This window comes from Corylus avellana, chromosome 1 (genome assembly GCF_965113065.1).
Source record: "Corylus avellana chromosome 1, dhCorAvel1.hap1.2, whole genome shotgun sequence".
Taxonomy (NCBI): Eukaryota; Viridiplantae; Streptophyta; class Magnoliopsida; order Fagales; family Betulaceae; genus Corylus; species Corylus avellana.
The window spans coordinates 13,904,708-13,926,552 of NC_142490.1; the positions used below are offsets into that span (position 1 = coordinate 13,904,708).

The following is a 21,845-nucleotide window of genomic DNA, read 5'->3' on the forward strand; positions in this document are numbered from 1 at the left end:
AGGCTATTAACTTGCAACGCACAGTCAATACTGATGTTCAGCAACGCCTCATAGAGCTGCATGAGATGATGCAGACGCTCGTGGCTAACCAAAACCCTCCACCTCCACCTCCACCTCCTGTAGCGAATGACCTTGAGCAAGCTCCTGGCCGTGATGATAGGCGCCAGCAGGACCATGCGTTGGATTGGCGTGATGATGACCGTGACCAGTTCCGGGGATAGAGATAGATTCACACCCGTACCTTACTCTTGGATTTTCCAAGGTTTTCTGGTGAGATTCCCTCTAGTTGGACGTACAAGGTAAACCAATTTTTTTGAATATTATCAAACTCCCCTGTATTAGCGAGTCCGCATGGCTTCCTTTCACATGGAAGGCGAGGCCTTGGTATGGTTTCAGGACGCTGATGAGGCTGGCCAGTTTCCTACTTGGGAGATATTCCTCCAATCCTTGCTCACCCGTTTTGGCCCTGCCTACGATGACCCCATGGAAGCTCTCACCAAGTTGCACCAAACCTCCACTGTCGCTGAGTATACTTCTCTGTTTGAATCCCTCTCCAATTGACTTCGTGGACTTTCAGATAGGAATCGTTTAAGCTGCTTCTTGAGTGGCCTCAAGGATGAGATTCGCCTTCCATTACGAATGCTCAATCCTTTGACATTAGTTGCTGCCTTTGGCTTGGCCAAACTCCAGGAGGAATATTTGATTAGCACTAGAAAAGCTCTCAAACCAGCCATACATTCCACATCCTTTACCCGTCACCATTCTTGGGGTTCTTCGAGCTCCACTCCAAACCCGACCCCTGCCCCACCCAACCCAAACACTAGACCACAAGCCAATTACCCTGTTCAGAAAATTTCACCGATTCAGATGCTTGAACGTAGGGAGAAAGGGTTATGTTACTATTGTGATGACAAATGGAATCCGGGACACCGGTGTAAGTCTACCAAGATTTACCTATTGACGGGAATGGAATTCCAAGATGAGGAACGTGGCGATGAGATTTTTTTTGACTCCATTGAAGATACCCCTACCGTGGTTGAGAATGCTGTGTTGGATGGAATTGAACCCGCCATTTCCTTACACGCTATTGCGGGGTCACTTAGCCCCAACACCATGCGTTTGGTGGGATTCATTCAAAATCAGCGTGTGGTTGTCTTGATTAACTCATACAGCACGCACAATTTTTTGGACCCTACTTTGTTGCAGAAGATTCCACTCCTGGTGGCACCTACACCCACATTGCAGGTGAAGGTGGCAAATGGTGCTAAGCTTTTAAGTGGTGGGCGATGTCACTCGGTGGCCTTGAAACTGCAAGGTAACACATTCATCACTAATTTCTATGTTCTTACTTTAGGAGGCTGTGATGTTGTGCTGGGTATTGATTGGTTGAGGACATTAGGGCCTATTTTGTGGGATTTCAACTTATTAACCATGCAATTCCAAATTGGGAAGGAGACTATAACATTTCATGGTTTAAGCCCTACTGGGTTATCATTGGAAGAGGGTCATCAGTTTCTTAAAGGCTCAACATCTATGAATAAGGGTGTCTTATTACAGCTATATGCACTAAAGTTTGATCAAGCCTCTAACCCTATTCCTGAACCGCTGAAGGGTATAGTGCATGAATTTAAATCCATCTTTGATGAACCTAAAGGATTACCACCTCCTAGGTCTCATGATCATCAAATCCCCCTCAAAGGTACTCAACCTATATCTGTTACTCCCTATAAATACCCTTTTTACCAGAAAACGGAGATAGAAAAGATTGTATGTGAACTTTTGGAGTCTGGGGTAATTAGACCTAGTAAAAGTCCATTTTTTGCCCCTGTGTTGCTGGTTAGGAAGGCAGATGGTTTATGGCGGATGTGTGTTGATTATAGGGCACTTAATCAGGACACCATCAAGGATAAATATCCTATTCCTGTCATTGATGAACTATTGGATGAACTCTATGATGCAAAATATTTTTCTAAGCTGGATCTAAGGTCAGGATACCATCAAATCCGTGTGAAACCTGAGGATGTTCACAAAACGGCCTTTCGAACTCATGAAGGCCACTACGAGTTTTTAGTAATGCCATTCGGCCTCACTAATGCTCCATCGACATTTCAGGGGTTGATGAATGACATCTTCAGACCCTTCTTGAGAAAATTTGTCTTGTTTTTTTCGATGATATTTTAGTATACAGCCAGACTTGGGCTGATCACGTGAACCACCTTCGCACCGTGTTGACCGTGTTACAATCTAATCTCCTCTATGCTAAAGCTTCTAAGTGCATCTTTGGGGTACAGGAAATTGAGTACCTAGGCCATCTTCTCTCTCATCAGGGGGTTCGGGCAGACCCATCTAAGCTTGAATCCATGCTTCAATGGCCCACTCCTACGAACATCAAGTCCTTAAGGGGTTTTCTTGGCCTCACTGGCTATTACCGAAAATTCATTAGGGGGTATGGAGTGATTGCAGCCCCCCTAACAGCATTATTGAAGAAAAATTCCTTTCACTGGAATGATAGTGCCACAGAAGCTTTCCTCAAACTCAAGCAGGCCGTGACCAGTCCTCCTGTGTTGAGACTTCTTGACTTTACTCAGACCTTCACCATTGAATGTGATGCCTCTGGTATCGAATTGGGTGCAGTGTTAATGCAAGAGGGTCACCCCATCGCATTCCTCAGCCAGGCCTTGAAAGGACAAGCATTGAACCTCTCCACCTATGAGAAGGAGTTGCTGTCCTTGGTCAAGGCATTTAAGAAGTGGTTGTAACGACCCAGGGAAAAGCGCTAGCCATATCTGCGCTATCACCCCAAAAGGACTAGTCAATTTGGAGCTTCCCTAGAATTCATTATAAATCTCAGTTTCACTTAGTAACTAGGCAATGTGGGACTTAGCACCATGACTATCTCTATAAACCATCTACTCTATGTGGGCTTCTTCTCATCTTCCCAATATGGGACCGGGGTGTTACAAACTCCCCCTCTTAAACTCCTGACGTCTTCGTCAGGTCCACGTCATACAGTGCTCCAGTACCACATGACCTGGCGTTACTAGGTGGCTTTGATACCACTTGTAACGACCCAGGGAAAAGCGCTAGCCATATCTGCGCTATCACCCCAAAAGGACTAGTCAATTTGGAGCTTCCCTAGAATTCATTATAAATCCCAGTTTCACTTAGTAACTAGGCAATGTGGGACTTAGCACCATGACTATCTCTATAAATCATCCACTCTATGTGGGCTTCTTCTCATCTTCCCAATATGGGACCGGGGTGTTACAGAGACCCTATTTGTTAGGGAAGCCTTTTAAAGTAAAAACTGACCAACAATCCCTCAAATTTTTGCTGGAGCAGAAGATTGGGACAACAGCCCAACAACGCTGGATTTCCAAATTACTTGGTTATGACTTTGTAATAGAGTACAAGAAGGGGAAGGAGAACCGAGTAGCTGATGCCTTGTCTCGCAAATTTGAGGATTCTACGGATGAAGTGACTATTTCTCTAATTTCTTTTCCCACTCCTACTTGGGTGGATGACTTGAAATCCTCCTATCTCCAAGATGCTGTCACCAGGGAGTTGTATTCCAAATTACAGCAAGGGTTGGATACACCAAAAGGGTATACCTTGCAGCAGGGTTTGATCTTACGGAAGGGTCGCATCTGGATTGATAAGAACTCAGCCTTTAAACTCCAACTCTTAGCTTACATTCACTCCAACCCCACTGCGGGCCATTCAGGCTACCATAAGACCATCCATCGAGCTAAGGCAGATTTTTATTGGGAAGGGAGGCGGCGAGACATCAAACAATTTATCAAATAATGCTTTGTATGCCAAGGAAACAAACATGAGACCACCCTCCCTGCAGGGTTACTCCAACCTCTTCCTATACCTACACGAGTATGGTCCGATATTTTTACGGATTTCATAGAGGGCTTGCCTCTCTCTCACGGCTACACAGTGATTCTAGTGGTGGTGGACAGATTCACTAAATATAGTCATTTCTTACCCCTTTCCCATCCTTATACAGCTTCTAAGGTTGCTCACATTTTCTTGTCTAACATCCTCAAGCTTCATGGTATGCCAAAAACCATTGTGTCAGACAGGGATCCGATCTTCACTAGCACCTTTTGGCGAGAACTCTTTCAGCTACAAGGTATCTCATTGGCTTTCAGCTCAGCCTATCACCCCCAATCGAATGGCCAAACCGAATCACTAAACAAGTGCCTCGAAACCTACCTGCGATGCTATGCGGGGACTAAACCAAAAGGGTGGAGCTTATGGTTTTCCTATGGCTGAATGATGGTATAATACAAACTACCATTCTTCTATTGGCGTAACCCCCTTTGAGGCAGTTTATGGTTATCCTCCTCCCTCCTTGTTATCCTATGTTCCGGGGACATCAGCAAACCTTGTTGTCGATACTCAATTGAAGGATCACAGCTCTGTTCTAACTCTTCTTAAGGAACACCTGCAATTGGCACAGAACCGTATGAAAGTGCAAGCGGATAAGAAGCGCACAGAGCGGAATTTTGACATAGGAGATTGGGTTTATCTCCGTCTTCAACCTTACCGCCAGAAAACTGTGGCTATGCGGAAGAATTTCAAACTCTCACCTTGGTTCTTTGGCCCTTTTCGCATTATCCAGAAAATTGGTCTTGTCGCCTATAAGCTGGATTTACCACTAGAAGCAAGAATCCACCCAGTCTTCCATGTCTCTTGCCTCAAAAAGAAATTGGGCCAGCAAATTGTACCACTTCCTACCCTTCCACTGGTGGATCAGAATGGAGAGGTTAAGCCCGAGCCCGACTCAGTGATTGAGAGACGTATGGCCAAGAAGAAAGATAGGTCGCTCACTGAAGTGCTGATCCATTGGAAGGGAGCTTCACCAGAGGATGATACTTGGGAGTCCCTCTGGGCTTTGCAGGAACAGTACCCCCACCTTGTTGGCAAGGTGCTTTGAAGGGGAGGGCCCTGTTATGGGTACACGTAGAAGACCTCACAACCAAGCAAGTGGTATAGAAGGAAAGGTCTAAGAAGAAGACATGTGGGGAAGAAGGGAAAGTTGGGGAGTACAGTTGTCCTCTTTTCTTCTGCACTTTATGTTAATTTTATGCATGCGTTTTATTTGTTAAAGCCTGCGTTTTGCAAAGCCTTTCTATGTAATTTCCAGTACTTGTACTGCAGCACTTCTAGAACCTTGGGGAAGGGATCCAGGTGGCCATTCTGTTAGAATATATTCTAACAGAATGGGTGATATAATGGGGAGCACTCTCATTAGATGGGATGTGCATAGAGATTCCTAGCTTGAGACGTTGTAAGAGAAGGAGCAATCTCGAATCTGCTCATTTATCTTTAATATATTTTCTACATTATTCCATTTCCTTTGCTGTTTTCATTCAAACCCATAAAAATCATCATACAAACCCAAAAAAACCTTTACATCATGGTCACCACTCCTAAGTCCTCTATTTACAAAGATTATTGTAATATCATAACACAATTCAATATAGTAAAGATGTAGTCCTAAACTTTCTTTATGCTTCTGCTCTCTCTCTCTCTCTCTCTCTCATTTCTCTCATCTTCTGTATATTTAACACTATTAAATTTTTAGGGTAACTTCACTTACCCTCTGAATTTGCGTGCCTTTTGCAAACACCCCTTCAATGTTTAAAGTCTTTCACTTTGATGTATTTTACTTTAATTTCGTTCCAAATACCCCATACCGTTAGATATTGGAGTTAAATCAAATGGTAGAATGAGTGAAATACATTTATATCCCTAAAATTTTTTAAAATTTTAAATTTACCCTTATTTATAAATAAAAAAATTATTATTATAATGATTATATGAAAAAAAAAAAAAAAAAAAAAAAGGTTAAATATCTAATAACCCATGGGGTTTCACAACTTTATTTTCGCTTTTAGGGTTTGATTTTTATCACAGGAGGTCCTTGTGGTTTTGATAAATGACCAAATTAGTCATTTCGTCCGTTAACCGTTAGTTGACTTAACGGATTGACACGTGGACCAATTAAAAGTTGACATTTGGCATAAGTGGCCACATCATCAGTGATGACGTGGCCACCTAATTAAATTTTTTTATAAAAAAAATAATAATAACAAAAAAATTTCGAAAAAAAAGAACAAAAGAACAAAATCCTTGGCCATTTGAGCCACTCCCTTGGGTACCAAGGGGGTGGCCAAAACAACCCCCAGTGGGTATTGGGGGTGGCCATGGAGCCAAGGGGTGGCTGAAACCACCCCCAATGGTGATTTGGGGGTGGTTTCAGCCACCCCCTTGGGCACCATGGCCACCCCCATCTGGCCGGATGGGGGCGGCTTGGTTTAGGGGTGGTTTCGACCACCCCCTTGGCTCCATGGGGGTGGTTTCAGCCACCCCCTTGGCAGCGGGTGGCCAGGCCAAGGATTTTTTTTCTTTTTTTTTTTGAAAAAATATTTTTTTTTTAATTTTTAATTTTTTAAAAAAATTAATTAGGTGGCCATGTCATCACTGATGACGTGGCCACTTATACCAAATGTCAACTTTTAATTGGTCCACGTGTCAGTCCATTAAGTCAACTAACAGTCAACAGACCGAATGACGAATTTAGTCATTTATCAAAACCACAGGGATCTCCTGTAATAAAAATCAAACCTTAGGGAGAAAAAAATTGTGACCCACTTTGAGGGTCACTAAGGGTCGCTTTGTGACCTTGACCCTCCGGTGGGTCACTTGTCACAAGGTGACCCTCCGGAGGGTCACTTTGTGACCCAAAATGGATCACAAGGTGACCCTCAACAAAGTGACCCACCGAAGGGTCACCTTGTGGCCCAAAGTTGTGACCCGCCGTGGGTCACAAAGACCCACGGTGGGTCACCTTGGGTCTTCTTCTTTTCTTTTTGGAAAAAATATAAAAAAGCCCCTCAAACTATTAGCTGTTTTCGATTTAGTCCCTAATGTTCCAAAAGTGATAAAGTAGCCCCTCAAACTACCAAACTATTGCATTTCGGCCACTTCGTTAGTCAAAACCGTCAGTTTGGACGGAAACTGCAAAACGACGTCGTTTTGTTATGGGTAAGTTACTACAATGCCCTTTTATGAAAAAATAAATAAATAAAAAAAAAATTGGGGAAAAATATAAAAAAGCCTCCCAAACTATCAGCCGTTTTTATTTTAGCTCCCTAATGTTCAGAAAGTGATAAAGTAGCCCCACAACAAAACGACATTGTTTTGCAGTTTCCATCCAAACTGACGGTTTTGACTAACGGAGTGGCCAAAATGTAATAGTTTGGTAGTTTGGGAGGCTACTTTATCACTTTTAAAACATTTGTTTTTTTTATAAGTAAAATGCAACGTAGAAATCATGAAGTTTTTAACCCATATCCTATGTTAGTGCAGTAGTGCTAAACCATTAAACCACACGTCATTGAAGATTATCACTTTTAAAACATTAAAGGGCTAAATCTAAAACGGCTGGTAGTTTGGGAGGCTTTTTTATATTTTTTCCTTTCTTTTTTATTAATAATAAAAATTTATTTTTAATAAAAAATGAAGGTATTTTAGGAATTTCACACTCCTCCATTAGAATTTCACGGAAAATCTTAACGGAATGGGGTAAGAACGAAATTAAAATTGGATACACCAAAGTGAGAGACTTTAAACATTTGGGAGTGTTTGCAAAAGACGCGTAAGTTAAGGGGTAAGTGAAGTTACCCCTAAATTTTTTAAAATATATATAATCATAAAAGAATACAAAAGCTCTACATAAATGTAATGTTTTACAATATTTCACTACAAAAATTACGATTTCCAACAAAATATGTTCATACAGTAAGTAAAATACAAATAGATCAAGACCGAGCCTGAAACTGACTATTAAGAAGGCTAAGCCATGCAACAAGCTCAACTTATTTTTCTTATTTTCCTAGATTATTTTGGTTGGTTTGGACTTACTTATTTGCCTTCAAATATTTGGTGCTTGTATACTTTTCGAGAAATTGTAGGAGGATAATGTAATGAATATGACGTGTAGAGTAGGAATTTATGTTTAATTTGCTTTATATTTATTTTATGTAGTTAGATAAGAATGAAACTCTGATTGTTGGCGGTGTTTATCTTCTAGCAAATAGGAGTAATCATTTATTAGATAAGGAGTTATCTCCATTTGGTAGATGATCACGTATCCTAGTAGGTTAGGAGTTCAACTCCTACTTTATGTCTTGCTAGCTTTCTATTTAAATGCACGATCAGTCAATAAAAGTATGCAAATTTTATTCCTCAAACCTTGTGTTTGTTACGAGACCCACGAATCTCTAATTTGTTACCGCTAGTTGTTTCAATTAGCAAATATAGGGAAGAATAAGAAGCAGGATCCTGCTTCCTTTCCCGTTTCTACCCGAGTTACTAGATCTGTTATGCATTCACGTAACAATTTGGTATCAGAGCCAAATTTCCTTCCAATGGCAGACTAAAGAATTGAACGTGTGGAGCAGCAGATTTCCAGTTTGCAGAAGATGTTTGAAGGCTTCATGAAATCTTCGTCAGAACAGACAAAGAAGTTGACAGAATCAATAGAGGACTTGCAGAGCCAAGAAAGAAGGAGTCAGGAGAAAATTCCACGGCTGGAAACCGTGATAAAAAGTCCTACAGGCACTCAAATTCAGCTACGCCCAAATTGGCTAAAATGGAATTCCCTAAGTATAAGGGGGTGGACGATCCCACAAGTTGGATCTATAGAGTCGAACAATTCTTTAAATTCCAACTAACCGAAGAAGGAGATAAATTACTTATGGCTGCCTACCATCTTGAGGGAGAGGCACAAATGTGGTATCAATTGTTTTGTGACAGCGAAGAAACCATTACCTAGGAATCTTTGAAGGCTGCTCTCCATATTCGTTATGGCCCAATTGTCTTTGAAGACCACTTCGGCGATTTAACAAAGTTGCAACAAGTGGGCACTGTGAGGGACTATCAACTCCAATTCGAGCAACTCCTTAGCCGCGTAGGAAAATTATCAATTCCACATCAATTGGAATGTTTTGTGAGTGGATTGAAGGGAAATCTGAGGACGGAGGTACAAGCCTTGAAACCTAGTACGTTGACAGAAGCTATCGGATTAGCACGATTGTATAAAGCTCGCAATCAAGGGACTCGAAATCTTTTTGGCATAAACATTAAAGAACCTGACCCTCCACCTTTACCGTCTTCTGCATTGAACCGCTCCCAAGAACCAGTGGTGAAGTGCCTAAGTCCCACAGACCGTGGCCTATGTTTTAATTGTGATGAACATTTCATTCCGGGTCACCGTTGCAAGAAGCTATTCCTTCTTGAGGGTATATATCTAGAGGAGGAAGAGCCCGAAGAAGATCACCATGGTCGTCAAGAAGACACCAGAGCCCCTTTGGAATTCTGTAAAGATTTTCATATTTCACCCTTGAGGACAAATGTGATTTTAAGGAGGGAGGAATGTTATGAATATGACGTGCAGTAGTAGAGTAGGAATCTATGTTTAATTTGCTTTATATTTATTTTATGTCAAGTAGTTAGATAAGAATGAAACTCTGATTGTTGGAGATGTTTATCTTCTAGCAAACAGGAGTTATCATTTATTAGATAAGGAGTTATCTCCATTTGGTAGAGGATCACGTATCCTAGTAGGTTAGGAGTTCAACTCCTACTTTATGTCTTGCTAGCTTTCTATTTAAATGCATCATCAGTCAACAAAAGTATACAAATTTTAATCCTCAAACCTTGTGTTTGTTAAATCTCTAATTTCCTACCACTAGTTGTTTCAATTAGCAAATATAGGGAAGAATAAGAAGCAGGATCCTGCTTCCTTTCTCGCTTCTACCCAAGTTACTAGATCTGTTACGCATTCACGTAATAGATAAGTAGACAATATAATATATCTTCGTGTGCTAATCTTTAAAATGGTAAGGCTCTATTTGTTAATGTATTTTGGGGAGTGTTATTTTGTTTTTAATTTGAAAAACTATTTTGAAGTGATATAATTTGTTTTTTTTTAGAAGAGAAAACAAACAAAACAAAAAAAAATAAAAATAAAAAATTTAACAAGTGGAGTGGTAATCTTTTTTAATTAACTAGACAATCGGGTTATGCGCATGAAGTGTTCCCAATGACTCGCAACCTAAACAATATGTTTTTGGTTACTTCGACAAAAAATAATGCAACTGACATTCATAATTCTTTTTAGCATTACTCTCTAGACGTTCCAGCTTTTTAAAAACGTTATTTTGTTTTGAACTTGACTTTATTCATTGTTTTGTTTTTTGTTATGTTCAATGTAGGGTAATTTAGGGCTATAAATAAACCAGTCCGTTCGACAACCCGCTTGATACCCATTCGGTTTGACTCGACTCGAACTCGAGCTCGATACTACACAAACCCGCTTGTTTCTATAGAAACCCGCTCGATTAATAAATGATACATACCACTTGCTTGAGAAAACTCGATAGGGGCTCGCGAGCTTAGCTCGTAGGGGTGGGCAAAAACTCGCCCCGCATCAGAAAATAAAAGGAAAAAAAAAAAACCCTAGTTTTTCATCTTCTGCTCTTTCTCTAGCCACCTCCCCCTTCAATCCCTCTCTTTTCTTTTCTTTTCTTTCTTCTCTCTTCTCTCACTCTCGCCTCTCACTCCTCTGCTGTCTCATTCTCTCTCTACTCTATCTCGCAGACTCGCTCTCTCTCTCTCTCTCTCTCTCTCTCTTCGTCTTCGTCTCGCTCTCTGTCGCCATCTCTCTCTTTCTCTTTGTCTTTGTCTCGCTCTCTCTGTCGCGGGCTCTCTATCTCTCTCTCAGAAGAAAAAAAATAAAAGAAAAATAAGTCATGCCCATAATACCCGACCTGAACCGCCCAACCCGCAGTATCCGCCCCGTTCAACCTGCCCTAAAAAACCCGAACCCGTGCAGATAGGGTTCACTATGTCCGGGTAGTGGGTAGGATTTTCCAAATCCGCAAGTTGCGGATCAGGTAGGGGAAAAGGCCGAAATTCGCCCCGCCCCGACCTGCGTCCACCCCTATGACAGCTCGTTTAAAGCTGGATTGATTCGTTTACCCAACTCATAAGCTCGTTCATATATATGTAAATTTATTACTAAAAATTAGTTATATAAATTTAAGTATGTATATTAGTAATTAAGTAATATATGTAATATAAATTATTTAATATTTATATTATACTATAGATAAATGTCTAGAAATTGTTTTAAAATTCAGGCTTGAACTCTACTTGAATCATACATTAATAGCTTAACTCAAGCTCGAATTGAGCCCGACTCGGCTCAAATAGCATTCTCAACGAACTCAAACTTGCTCGAACTTTAAACGAGTCGAGCTTAAACACACATTTCATAGTTGGGCTCGAACTCGAGCTCGACTCGAATAAGCATCTTCGTAAACAAACCAGTCTTAAAATCCTAATGCTCGACTGGGCTCGGCTCGATTACAGCCCTGGGTACAATAAACTTTCTTATTAGGTTGACAATTCAAAAGATAAAAGGAAGAGACAATTTAAAATCTTTAATTGTCAATTTAGTAGCATAAATGGTTAATAAGACATTTATTGGCTCAAATCTAATAACCCTTTGAAATATACAATGGTTGATGGCCCATCATTACTTGATGCAGTAATTGCACAATCCAAGCTTGAAACGAAAGGACTTTTACATAAATATCTCTTTTTCCCATTGCATTTGACATAAGGTCAATTTAGTAGCATAAAAGGTTATTAAGACATTTATTGGCTCAAATCTAATAACCCTTTCAAATATACAATGGTTGATGGCCCATCACTACTTGATGCAGTATTTGCAAAATCCAAGCTTGAAACGAAGGGACTTTTACTATAAATATATCTTTTCCCCATTGTATTTGACATAAGGGAAAAAGAAGTATGACTAAAATCAGAATATATGTTTTTATCTTTGTTATCCTCTTCATCTCCGCCTTTCCTATGAATAGCGGTAAGTAGTTTCAATTTTATTTGTTACGCATATAATTAGCATTCAATATAGCCTTTAACTTCAAATTCGTTGAGTCAAAAGTAGTTCGTATCATTATTGTTATATAAAGTTTTTTTCTTCTTCTGATTATTGTTATAACATTAACTAAATGATTAAATCAACAATTTTCTTTACGTTTAAATGTTTGGGATAAATGGTAATTTAACATGGTATAATAAGAGCAACGGTCCTAAGTTCAAACTCTGACTCTACAATTAACCCAATTTCAATCATTTTTTTTTTTTTGAAATGAATTTCAATCATTTTAAGTGTTAGGCCATAGTTAGAATACAAGTTAAATTACTAAATTAAATTTTTCTGTCAACTTAAGCTTTTGAGACAGTTAATAATTTAATATGGTATTAAAGAAAAGTCTTAAGTTCGAATCATGTCTTCGTAATTCACCTCTTCTTTTAAATAAATATTTCTCGTACTAGGTATCACTTGTGATTTAAAAATCTTATAATTATTATTTCAACCCTTATCATTTTTAAATTTTTACTCATTGATATTTCACCATCAACGTCGAATTGTTTGTAGCTCTAAACCTTTAGTAATTTCTAGGCAAATTTCCCTCAAACTGTAGTAAGGTCAAGAAAATTTTCTCTGAAAACTGTTACATAAAAAATTTTAAAAAATAATGTTATGTGTATCGATGTTTTTGGAAGTTATATTTTATAGAATTGACATGATTTTATAATTCTCAATGTCACGTCAATAGCCACCGGAATATTGAGCAAATAACAATCTCTCTTTCTTTCTTTGTCAAATTGGCTTTAAAACTTTCTCATATTGTAAAAGATACTCAAGGTGAATCTTCTCGAACGGGGGGAAATATCCATATTATGAAGTAAGCAAACGATTCAAGGGAAAATGTCAAAAGAGGACAAATAACGGGTTGGCACTAATCAGGTGTAATGCTCTTTACAAATTGGAGGGCGCAGAAATGGGATTATGCATCAAGCTTCAGTGTAGCTGCTTCTACAAGCAACCTCCCAATCAGCGACCTCCCACACCCTAGAGGCCAAGGGAAGGGATCAAGGCTACCTGAGAGAGCTACAATAAGATTAAAAGAGGGAAAAAAAAAAGAAAAAAAAAAAAAGAAAAAAAAAAAAGGGAAATTTGTTTACAATATTAATTAGGCTAATATATATTGGGTTTGTTGTTGGGGAGCTCACCCCTTTTTTGTTGTTAAGATCTCTCAGTACTTCTTCATCCTTTCGGATCAGAAGTGGTAAAGATACTCCCCTGTAGCCCTTTCCTTATTTAATTAAAAAAAATAGGCCAATATATATGCACGCCAATTTTGATATGGAATACATTAAGGGGTCCTTTTCATGACCGAGTGGCTTAGATAACTGGATGAGGGTCCATGCATCATATTGCTTTAGGGCTTATTTAGTTTTCTAAAATGTAAATGAAAACTAGTGAGCAAAATACAAACAGATCAAGGCCGAGCCTGAAAATTGGTTATTATGTGAATGTTGTTTTTGTATTTTTAGAAGTGTTTTGTATTTGAATTGTTTGTTAATGTTTTTACTTTGGGAAGAGAAAACGAACAATTAAAAAATAATTAAAAAAAAAACAAGCAGAGCAGTAATCTTTTTTTTTAACTAGACAGTTGCGTTGTGCGCATGAAGTGTTCCCAATGGCTAGCAACCTAAGCAGTATGTTTTGTTGGGGATAAAATCCACCATAGGTCCCACTATCTCTCAACAACCCTTAATTATCTCATAAGGTCCTACCTTATCTCAACTACCTCACATTATCTCCCCATTATTTCAAATGATTATTCAATCATCTGAAAGGAGAAGATCAAGAAAGCAATTACACAGAAAAAAAACCTATAAAAGGGAACTAAAGACATTGGTAAGATCATCATTTTGATATACAATGCTAGCTCTGGCTACATTTTGACCACATATACGACTGCTAATTTAAGCATAGGAGGGTCTACGTGGCCTTCTCCGTAGACCTACGGACCCCTTTGACGTTCTTATTATTTTGTAGGAGCCCAAAGATTGATAATCACAGACGCCTTGAGGGAAAAACGTGCATCAACATGTTTTTTGTTACTTCGACCCAAAAAAAAAAACCGGAAACGGGATTCGTAATTCTTTCTAGCATTACCCTCTAGACGACGTTCTAGCTTTTTAAAAACTTTATTTGTTTTGAACTTGATTTTATTCAATGTATTGTTGGTTGTTATGTTCAGCTTAAGGTACAATAGACTTTCTTATTAGGTTGACATAAACTAATTTTTAATTTTTTTTAAAAAAAAGGAAGAAACAATTTAGAATCTCTAATTGTCAATTTAGTAGCAAAAAAAGGTTACTATATAATGCGTTTATTTTTTAAAAATAAAAATAAAAAAAATTCTTGGGTCAAATCTAATAATCCTTTGAAATATCCAATGGTTGATGGCCCATCACAGCTTGATGAAGTATTAGCATAATCCAAGCCCAAAACGAAGTGACTTTTGCTATGAATATCTCATTTTCCCCGATGTATTTGGCATAAGGGAGATGTTGCTAAAATTAGAATATCTGTGTTTATCTTTACTAACCTCTTTCATCTCCGTATAGGCATAACAAAGAAAATTGATACTACTTGCCTTCATGTTGAAGGCAAGTAGTATCAATTTTCTTTGTTATGCCAAAAGTAGTTCGTAAAATTATTGGACTTGTTATATAATTTTTTTTTTCCAATTATTGTCATAACATTAACTAGATGATTAAATAATCAATTTCTTACGAGTTTAAACTTTTAGGATAAATGGTAATTTGATATGGAATAATAAGAGCAAATATCCTAAGTTCGAACTTTGACTCTACAATTTACCCTATTTCAATTAATTATTTTAAGTGTTATGCCATACTGAGAATACAAGTTAAATGCTTATACTAAATTTTTCTATCCGCTTAAGCTTTTGAAACAACATGCGATTTAATATGGTATCAGAGAAAGTTCTTAAGTTCGAATCTTGTCTTCGTAATTCACCTCTTATTTTAATTAAATATTTCACGTATAAGATATCGCTTGTGATTTAAAAATCTTGATGTTGACATGGGTGTCTTTTACCCATCAAGTAAGTGGGACCCAATGTGTTGCTTTATTGGTTTTACAATTATGTGTGTGGCTTGGATTACTTTTAGGTTTTGAAGTCCTAGTAGGACTTGTATTGGCCAGCCGACTTCACCTATATATATAAGGACATGCTTCCTTTGTTCATTTATGCATCAACAGAGCCGCACAAAGGTGAAAACAAAAGGTGGGCTGCTGTGTGTGATCAAAGGGCGCCAACTATTTTCTTCTTGATTTTGGAGGAGCCAAAATAAGAGAGAAAAAGAAAGGGTGCTACTGCCGGAGAGAAAAAGAAATAGAGACCAACCGCCATCGTATCCCAGCAAAAGAATAAGAGTTTGTATTCTTGTCTTTTGTATTGTCTTTGGGGAATAATCTTTATTGTGTGATAGTGTGATTTGGATGTATTGAGGTTTTGGGTCTAAGTGATTTTCTCTCAACACTATATTTTTGTACTCCATCTTTCATAATGAATTTCTTCATGATCGCCTCCGCCAGTGGATGTACCTCACATTGAGGGAACACTTAAATCTTAGTGTTATTTTGTGTGTGATTGTTCTCGTCTTATTTAACCATAATTGTGATTGTGTGTTTTTGCACAACAAGTGGTATCATAGCTCAGGTTCGATAAATCAAATTGACGGCAAATATGGCGAGTACCAAGTTTGAAGTGGAGAAGTTTAATGGGAAGAATAATTTCTCTCTTTGGCAGAAAATGATGAAGGATTTGCTGATTTAGCAAGGAGTTCACAAGGCATTATTGGGAAAGGTGAAGAAACCTGAGAAGATGGAGAATGATGTTTGGGAAGAGATGGATGCGAAGGCTGCCAGTGTAATCCATCTTAATTTGTCAGATGAAATCATTCACAATGTGATTGATGAAGAAAAAGCAGAATCAATTTGGCAGAAATTGGAGAGTCTGTATATGGCAAAGAATTTGACGAATAAGCTGTACGTGAAGAAGCAACTATATGGTTTACAGATGGAGGAAAATACAGATCTGCTTGAGCACCTCAACAAGTTCAACATGTTGAATACACAGCTGTTGAATTTTGCAGTGAAGATTGGAGAAGAAGATAAAGAGATACTCTTGTTGGCATCGCTTCCCCCTTCTTATGATCACCTAGTTACAACATTGTTATATGGGAAAGAGACTATGGCATTTAAAGAGGTGACGGGATCTCTCTTGTACATGAAGCACGGAGAAAACCTGTCAATGATCAGGCTGATGGGCTTGTGGCACGGTTTGAGCCAAAGCGCGGAAGAGATAAGTTTAAGGAGAAGAATGGCAGAGGTAAGCAGTATCGGTCTATGTCACGATAGGCACAGGGTGGAGAATCTCGGTCAGATGCAAAAGATGTGGAGTGTTATTATTGTCATAAGAAAAGGCACTAAAGAAAATTTTGCAGGCTGATGAAACAAGATCTTGAAGATAATAAGAGACAAGGTTCCAGAGATTCAGTCAATGTGGTTGATGGTGAGTCTGATGACAACGAGGTTAGCGCGGATGTTCTTTCAGTTTCCTTAGGTAAAAATTCTCTCATAGACTCTTGAGTTTTGGATTTTTCTTGTTCATATCATATGTGTCTGAATAAGAAATATTTCGACACATTTAAATCCTGTAATGCAGGTACAGTGCTAATGGGCAATGATGCTAGGTGTAAGGCCATTGGACTAGGTACCATAAAAGTCAGGATGTTTGATGGTATTGTCAGGATACTCACTAATGTCAGATATGTTCCTGACCTTAAGAAAAATTTGATCTCATTAGGCACATTAGATTTTGTGGGCTATGGTTATTCAACCAAAGATGGAGTTATGAAAATAACTAAAGGTGCTATGGTGATAATGAAAGGCAAGAAAATTGGCAATTTGTATAAGTTACTCTATGACACAGTTACAGGTGGAGCTATAGTGTCCACCTCGGCAAAACCAAATAATGATAATACAGTTTTGTGGCATATGTGGCTTGGTCATTTAGGCGAGCGTAGTATGTTTGAGCTTCACAAGAGGAATTTGTTTAAAGGTGTGAAGTCATGTAAATTGGGTTTATGCAAGTACTGTCTGGATGGGAAGCAACGAATAGTCAGCTTTAAGGTGGCATCTCATACAAGCAAAGGTGTTCTCGACTACGTTCACTCAGATGTTTAGGGACTAGTGGCGGTGCCATCAAACGGAGGTGCATATTACTTTGTTAGTTTTATTGATGATTTCTCAAGAAAGGTCTGGGTGTATTTTATGAAGCACAAGTCAAAGGTTTTCACCATCTTCAAGCAGTGGAAAGCGCAGGTGGAAAATTAGACTGGAAGAAGAGTGAAGTATCTGAGATCTGACAATGGGTTAGAGAACAAAGACACTGCATTCTTGGAATTCTGCAAAACATAAGGCATTACTCATCACTTCACAATGAAAGGGACTCCACAGCAGAACGGAGTTGCCGAAAGGATGAATAGAACACTGTTGAAAAAGGTGAGATGTATGAGGTTGAGTGTAGAATTGCCAAAGAGTTTCTGGGATGAGGCAATTAATTATGCATGCTTCGTCACCAATCGATCTCCAGCCGCTGGGATTGACTTTAAGGTTCCAGAGGAAGTATGGTCAGGTAAACCGGTTGATTATTCTATGTTGAGAGTATTTGGTTGTCCGACATATGTTCATGTGCAGAGTGAAGAACGATCGAAATTAGATTCAAAGTCAAGAAAATGTATTTGTCTTGGTTTGGAATATGGTGTTAAAGGCTATATAGGCTCTGGGATCCAGTCTCAAAGAAGAAGATTGTTAGCAGAGACGTGGTGTTTGATGAGGCCTATATGTTAAGGAAGAGTGAGTATGAAGCATCGACTGAGAGCCAAAAAGGGAAACAGGCCGTGGTGGTGGAGTTTGATGAACAGCGTTCACTCACGGACATATGTGATGACGAAGAATCGTCAAGAGATTCAGAGCACCGAGAAGAGCCTTATTCTTTAGCAAGAGGCAGAGAGAAACGTGATCGAAAAGCACCAGAGAGGTATGGATTTGAAGACATGGTTTCCTTTGCTCTGACAGCTGGTAATAAAGACTCATCATCTATTCAGAATGGCATGCCGACAGAGGTGGAGTTACTACAGAAAGGTAAAGCTTGGGAATTGACAAAATTGCTCAAGACAAAGAAGGCTAAAGGGTGCATATGGGTCTATAGAAAGAAAGAGCCAACAGAGAAAGTTGTGTGGCCAAGAGGACTGGCAGAGAAGCATGGTAGTCTGTCTAAACCAGGTCCTATACTCAAGTTCAAGAAGTGCTTGGACTTGAGTGTCACTTATGGAATGTGATAGCCCTTAGGGGCTTGGGCGGAGGCATCAGAAGGAAATTCTTATTGTTGCAACTTGATGGGTTTCAAGTCAAGGTGGAGATTGTTGACGTGGGTGTCTTTTACCCATCAAGTAGGTGGGACCCAATGTGTTGCTTTATTGGTTTTACAATTACGTGTGTGGCTTGGATTACTTTTAGGTTTTGAAGTCCTAGTAGGACTTGTATTGGCCAGCCGAATTCACCTATATATATAAGGACATGCTTCCTTTGTTCATTTATGCATCAACAGAGCCGCACAAGTTGTGGGCTGCTGTGTACTGTGCATCGAACAAATAGAGCCGCACAAAGGTGAAAGCAAATGGTGGGCTGCTGTGTGTGATCAAAGGGCGTCAACTGTTTTCTTCTTGACTTTGGAAGAGCCAAAATAAGAGAGAAAAAAGAAAGTTAGGCAGAATTTTAAATGAATAAATAATTTACGTCAAAAGCTGCAAGTCACCATTTAGGAAGGTGGGCAGAGAAAGTTAGGCATCTTCAAACGTACAAGGGGGAAGCATCTGGATGAACAAGTCTACCAAAAATAGATGTAATTAATCATGAATTCTCTTTGCATACATAAATACATACATATCCAGTTTGGTCTTCTAAATTATATTCCCTTGGCAAAGAGGGAAATTTGTTTACAATATTAGGCCAATATATATGCATGCCTTGCCAATTCTATGAGGGGTTAAAGTGGGGGGAGGGAGTTACCACTCCCTCCTCCCTGCCCCCCTTTCTCCTTCTCTCTTCCTCCTCCTTTTTCCCACCTCCATTGTAAATCAACCAGGGTGCGTGTGTCAATGGTCCTCATGTTGCATTCTAGCGGCGCGTGACTGATCGGCAGTGGCACGTGAAACACGTGAGGGTGTATTGGGTTTTTATTATTGTATTTTCATTGTTTTTAAATAAGAATGTATTCTCCTTAAATCTGCTTTTAGTAGCGATCTATTGGGTGAAGTTTTATTTATTTTCTTATAGGTTTTGTTTTCACGAATCTTTAAGAATAACAAAATTGGTTTTCGGTCAGTCTTTTACTTTCTTATGGTTCATTTTCTAGGAGCAAACCATACACCGATGACGGAGGAGTTATTAGGTATAAAGAAGAATTGTTACTATGGTAGAGGCAGCGAAGGAGACTGCGATTGATAAAGTACTAGTACATAGCAGAGATAAAAAAAAATAAAAATATATATATATATATATATATATATATATATATATATATATATATATATATATATATATATATATTAAAAATAATAATAATAATAATAATAAATAAATAAATAAATAAAAAAAGGCCAGGGAATCAATGACCTGGCAACAGATAGAGACGTGATTCGTCGGAATTTGCTGTAGATCTGAAATTGATTAGGACGGTGACTTTTCGTAGATATTGTCTTACAATAGCCCGATGGGCTATTGTGTATATCATACACTTAATGTTTGAGTTGTGAAGATTTCAAATTGTATCTTTGGCATTGTATGGAGCATTTTGCCACATTTGATTGTTATATCAATTGAGAGATAATTCGTTAAAAAAAATATATATTCATACCTTGTTCAATATATATATGTATAAAATATTCTTAAAATTACGTCTTTAATCATAGATTAATAATTCGGATCTCTTTCAAAAAAAAAAAAAAAATTGGGGTCACTACAATTATCCTCTTCATCTCTGCCTTTCATGTAAACGAAGGCAAGTAGTATCAATTTTCTTTGCTATGCCTATAATTAGCATCTGAAATAGCCTTTAACTTCGAACTATCAAGCAAAAAGTAGTTCGTTACATTACTGGACCTGTTATATAATTTTTTTTCTAATTATTCTCATAACATTAACTAGATGATTAAATAATCAATGTCCTACGAGCTTAAACTTTTAGGATAAATAGTAATTTAAGAGCAAATGTCCTAAGTTCAAACTTTGACTCTACAATTTACCTTATTTCAATTAATTATTTTAAGTGTTATGCTATAGTTAGAATACAAGTTAAATGATTATATTAAATTTTTCTATCTGCTTAAGCTTTTGAAACAACATGCGATTTACAATTTACCTTATTTCAATTAATTATTCTGGTGCTTTACAATGCGTGAGGCTGGGGATCGGGAAGGTAAAGAGCAACAAGAAACTGGCGAATCATCTCAAAGCTAGTGAATGTGATAACAGCAACTGGTGTAGTCCTCAGAAGGTTGGTAGCGCATCACGGTAAAAGCTGTTAAGGATATAAATCCTTTTGAATAAATGTTGAGTTTGTATTCCCTAAATCAAGGGATTTAGATAATATTTGTTAACCCTGATTTAAGGGATATGTTTGTATTTGAAATATTTCAAATCACATGTAAAGCTCTATAAATAGAGTTGTGTACTCAGATTATATAATCAATGAAATATGTAGCCTATTGAGGCTTTAGTGTGTGGATGTAGGCTATATGCCAAACCGCCTTAATTTAAGTGTCTTTCTCTCTTTCCTTTATTTCGTATTTTTCCGCTTTATATTTATCTTATATGTGTTTCTATATGGTATCAGAGCAAACAGGTTAACGCCAATTGTTAGATCCTGAATTGCAATTTTCTTTTTTTCTTTACTTCATTTTCTCTTTTAATCGTTTTCTCTCTGATTTTAGCATGTATTAGAGAAGAAAACGATCTATGAGTCCCTTGCTTGCCTTAAAAAAAACAAAAAAACAAAAAAAAAAAAATTGTACTTTATTTTGTTTTGAACAACTTGACTTTATTCATTGTATTGTTCTTTGTTATGTTCAGTGTAGGGTTCAATAGACTTTCTTATTAGATTGACAATTCAAAAGGAAAAGGGAAGAGACATTTTAAAATCTTTAATTGTCAATTTAGTAGCATAAAAGGTTAATAAGACGATTATTGGCTTAAATCTAATAACTCTTTGAAATATACAATGGTTGATGGCCCATCACTGCTTGATGCAGTATTTGCATAATTCAAGCTTGAAACAAAGGGACTTTTGCTATAAATATCTCTTTTTCCCATTGCATTTGGCATAAAGGAGAAGAAGTATGACTAAAATCAAAATATATGTTTTTATATTTTTTATCCTCTTCATCTCCGCCTTTCCTATGAACGGAGGTAAGTAGTTTTAATTTTATTTGTTATGCTTATAATTAGCATTCGATATAACCTTTAACTTGGAATCCGTTGAGCCAAAAGTAGTTCGTATCATTATTAGACATGTTATATAAAGTTTTTTTTCTTCTAATTATTGTTATAATATTAACTAAATGACTAAATCAACAATTTTCTATACGTTTAAACGTTTGAAATAAATTGTAATTTAACATGATATAATAAGAGCAGTCATCCTAGGTTCGAACTTTGACTCTACTGTTTACATAATTTTAATTAATTATTTTAAGTGTTAGGCCATAGTTAAAATACAAGTTAAATT

The 21,845-nt window shown here is 37.8% G+C and overlaps 1 protein-coding gene across 1 annotated transcript; it reads left to right on the top strand.

Moving 5' to 3' along the window:
* Positions 1-351: 351 nt before the first annotated feature.
* On the top strand, positions 352-9,478 carry LOC148587964 (uncharacterized). The gene is made up of 7 exons (XM_088513518.1): positions 352-539; positions 582-2,070; positions 2,292-2,738; positions 3,343-3,622; positions 4,016-4,141; positions 4,341-4,939; positions 8,855-9,478. The coding sequence occupies exons 1-7, from the start codon at positions 352-354 to the stop codon at positions 9,476-9,478; spliced, it is 3,753 nt and encodes a 1,250-aa protein (XP_088369644.1).
* The last annotated feature ends 12,367 nt before the right edge of the window (positions 9,479-21,845 follow it).

What these genes read in the sequence shown, in the direction of transcription:
- LOC148587964 (XM_088513518.1), top strand. Translation starts at nt 352, where the DNA reads ATGGCTTCCTTTCACATGGAAGGCGAGGCCTTGGTATGGTTTCAGGAC. An exon ending in AAGGCCACTACGAGTTTTTA is followed by an intron (nt 2,071 to 2,291) that starts GTAATGCCATTC and finishes TTTGGGGTACAG; the next exon opens with GAAATTGAGTACCTAGGCCA. An exon ending in AGTTGCTGTCCTTGGTCAAG is followed by an intron (nt 2,739 to 3,342) that starts GCATTTAAGAAG and finishes TTGCTGGAGCAG; the next exon opens with AAGATTGGGACAACAGCCCA.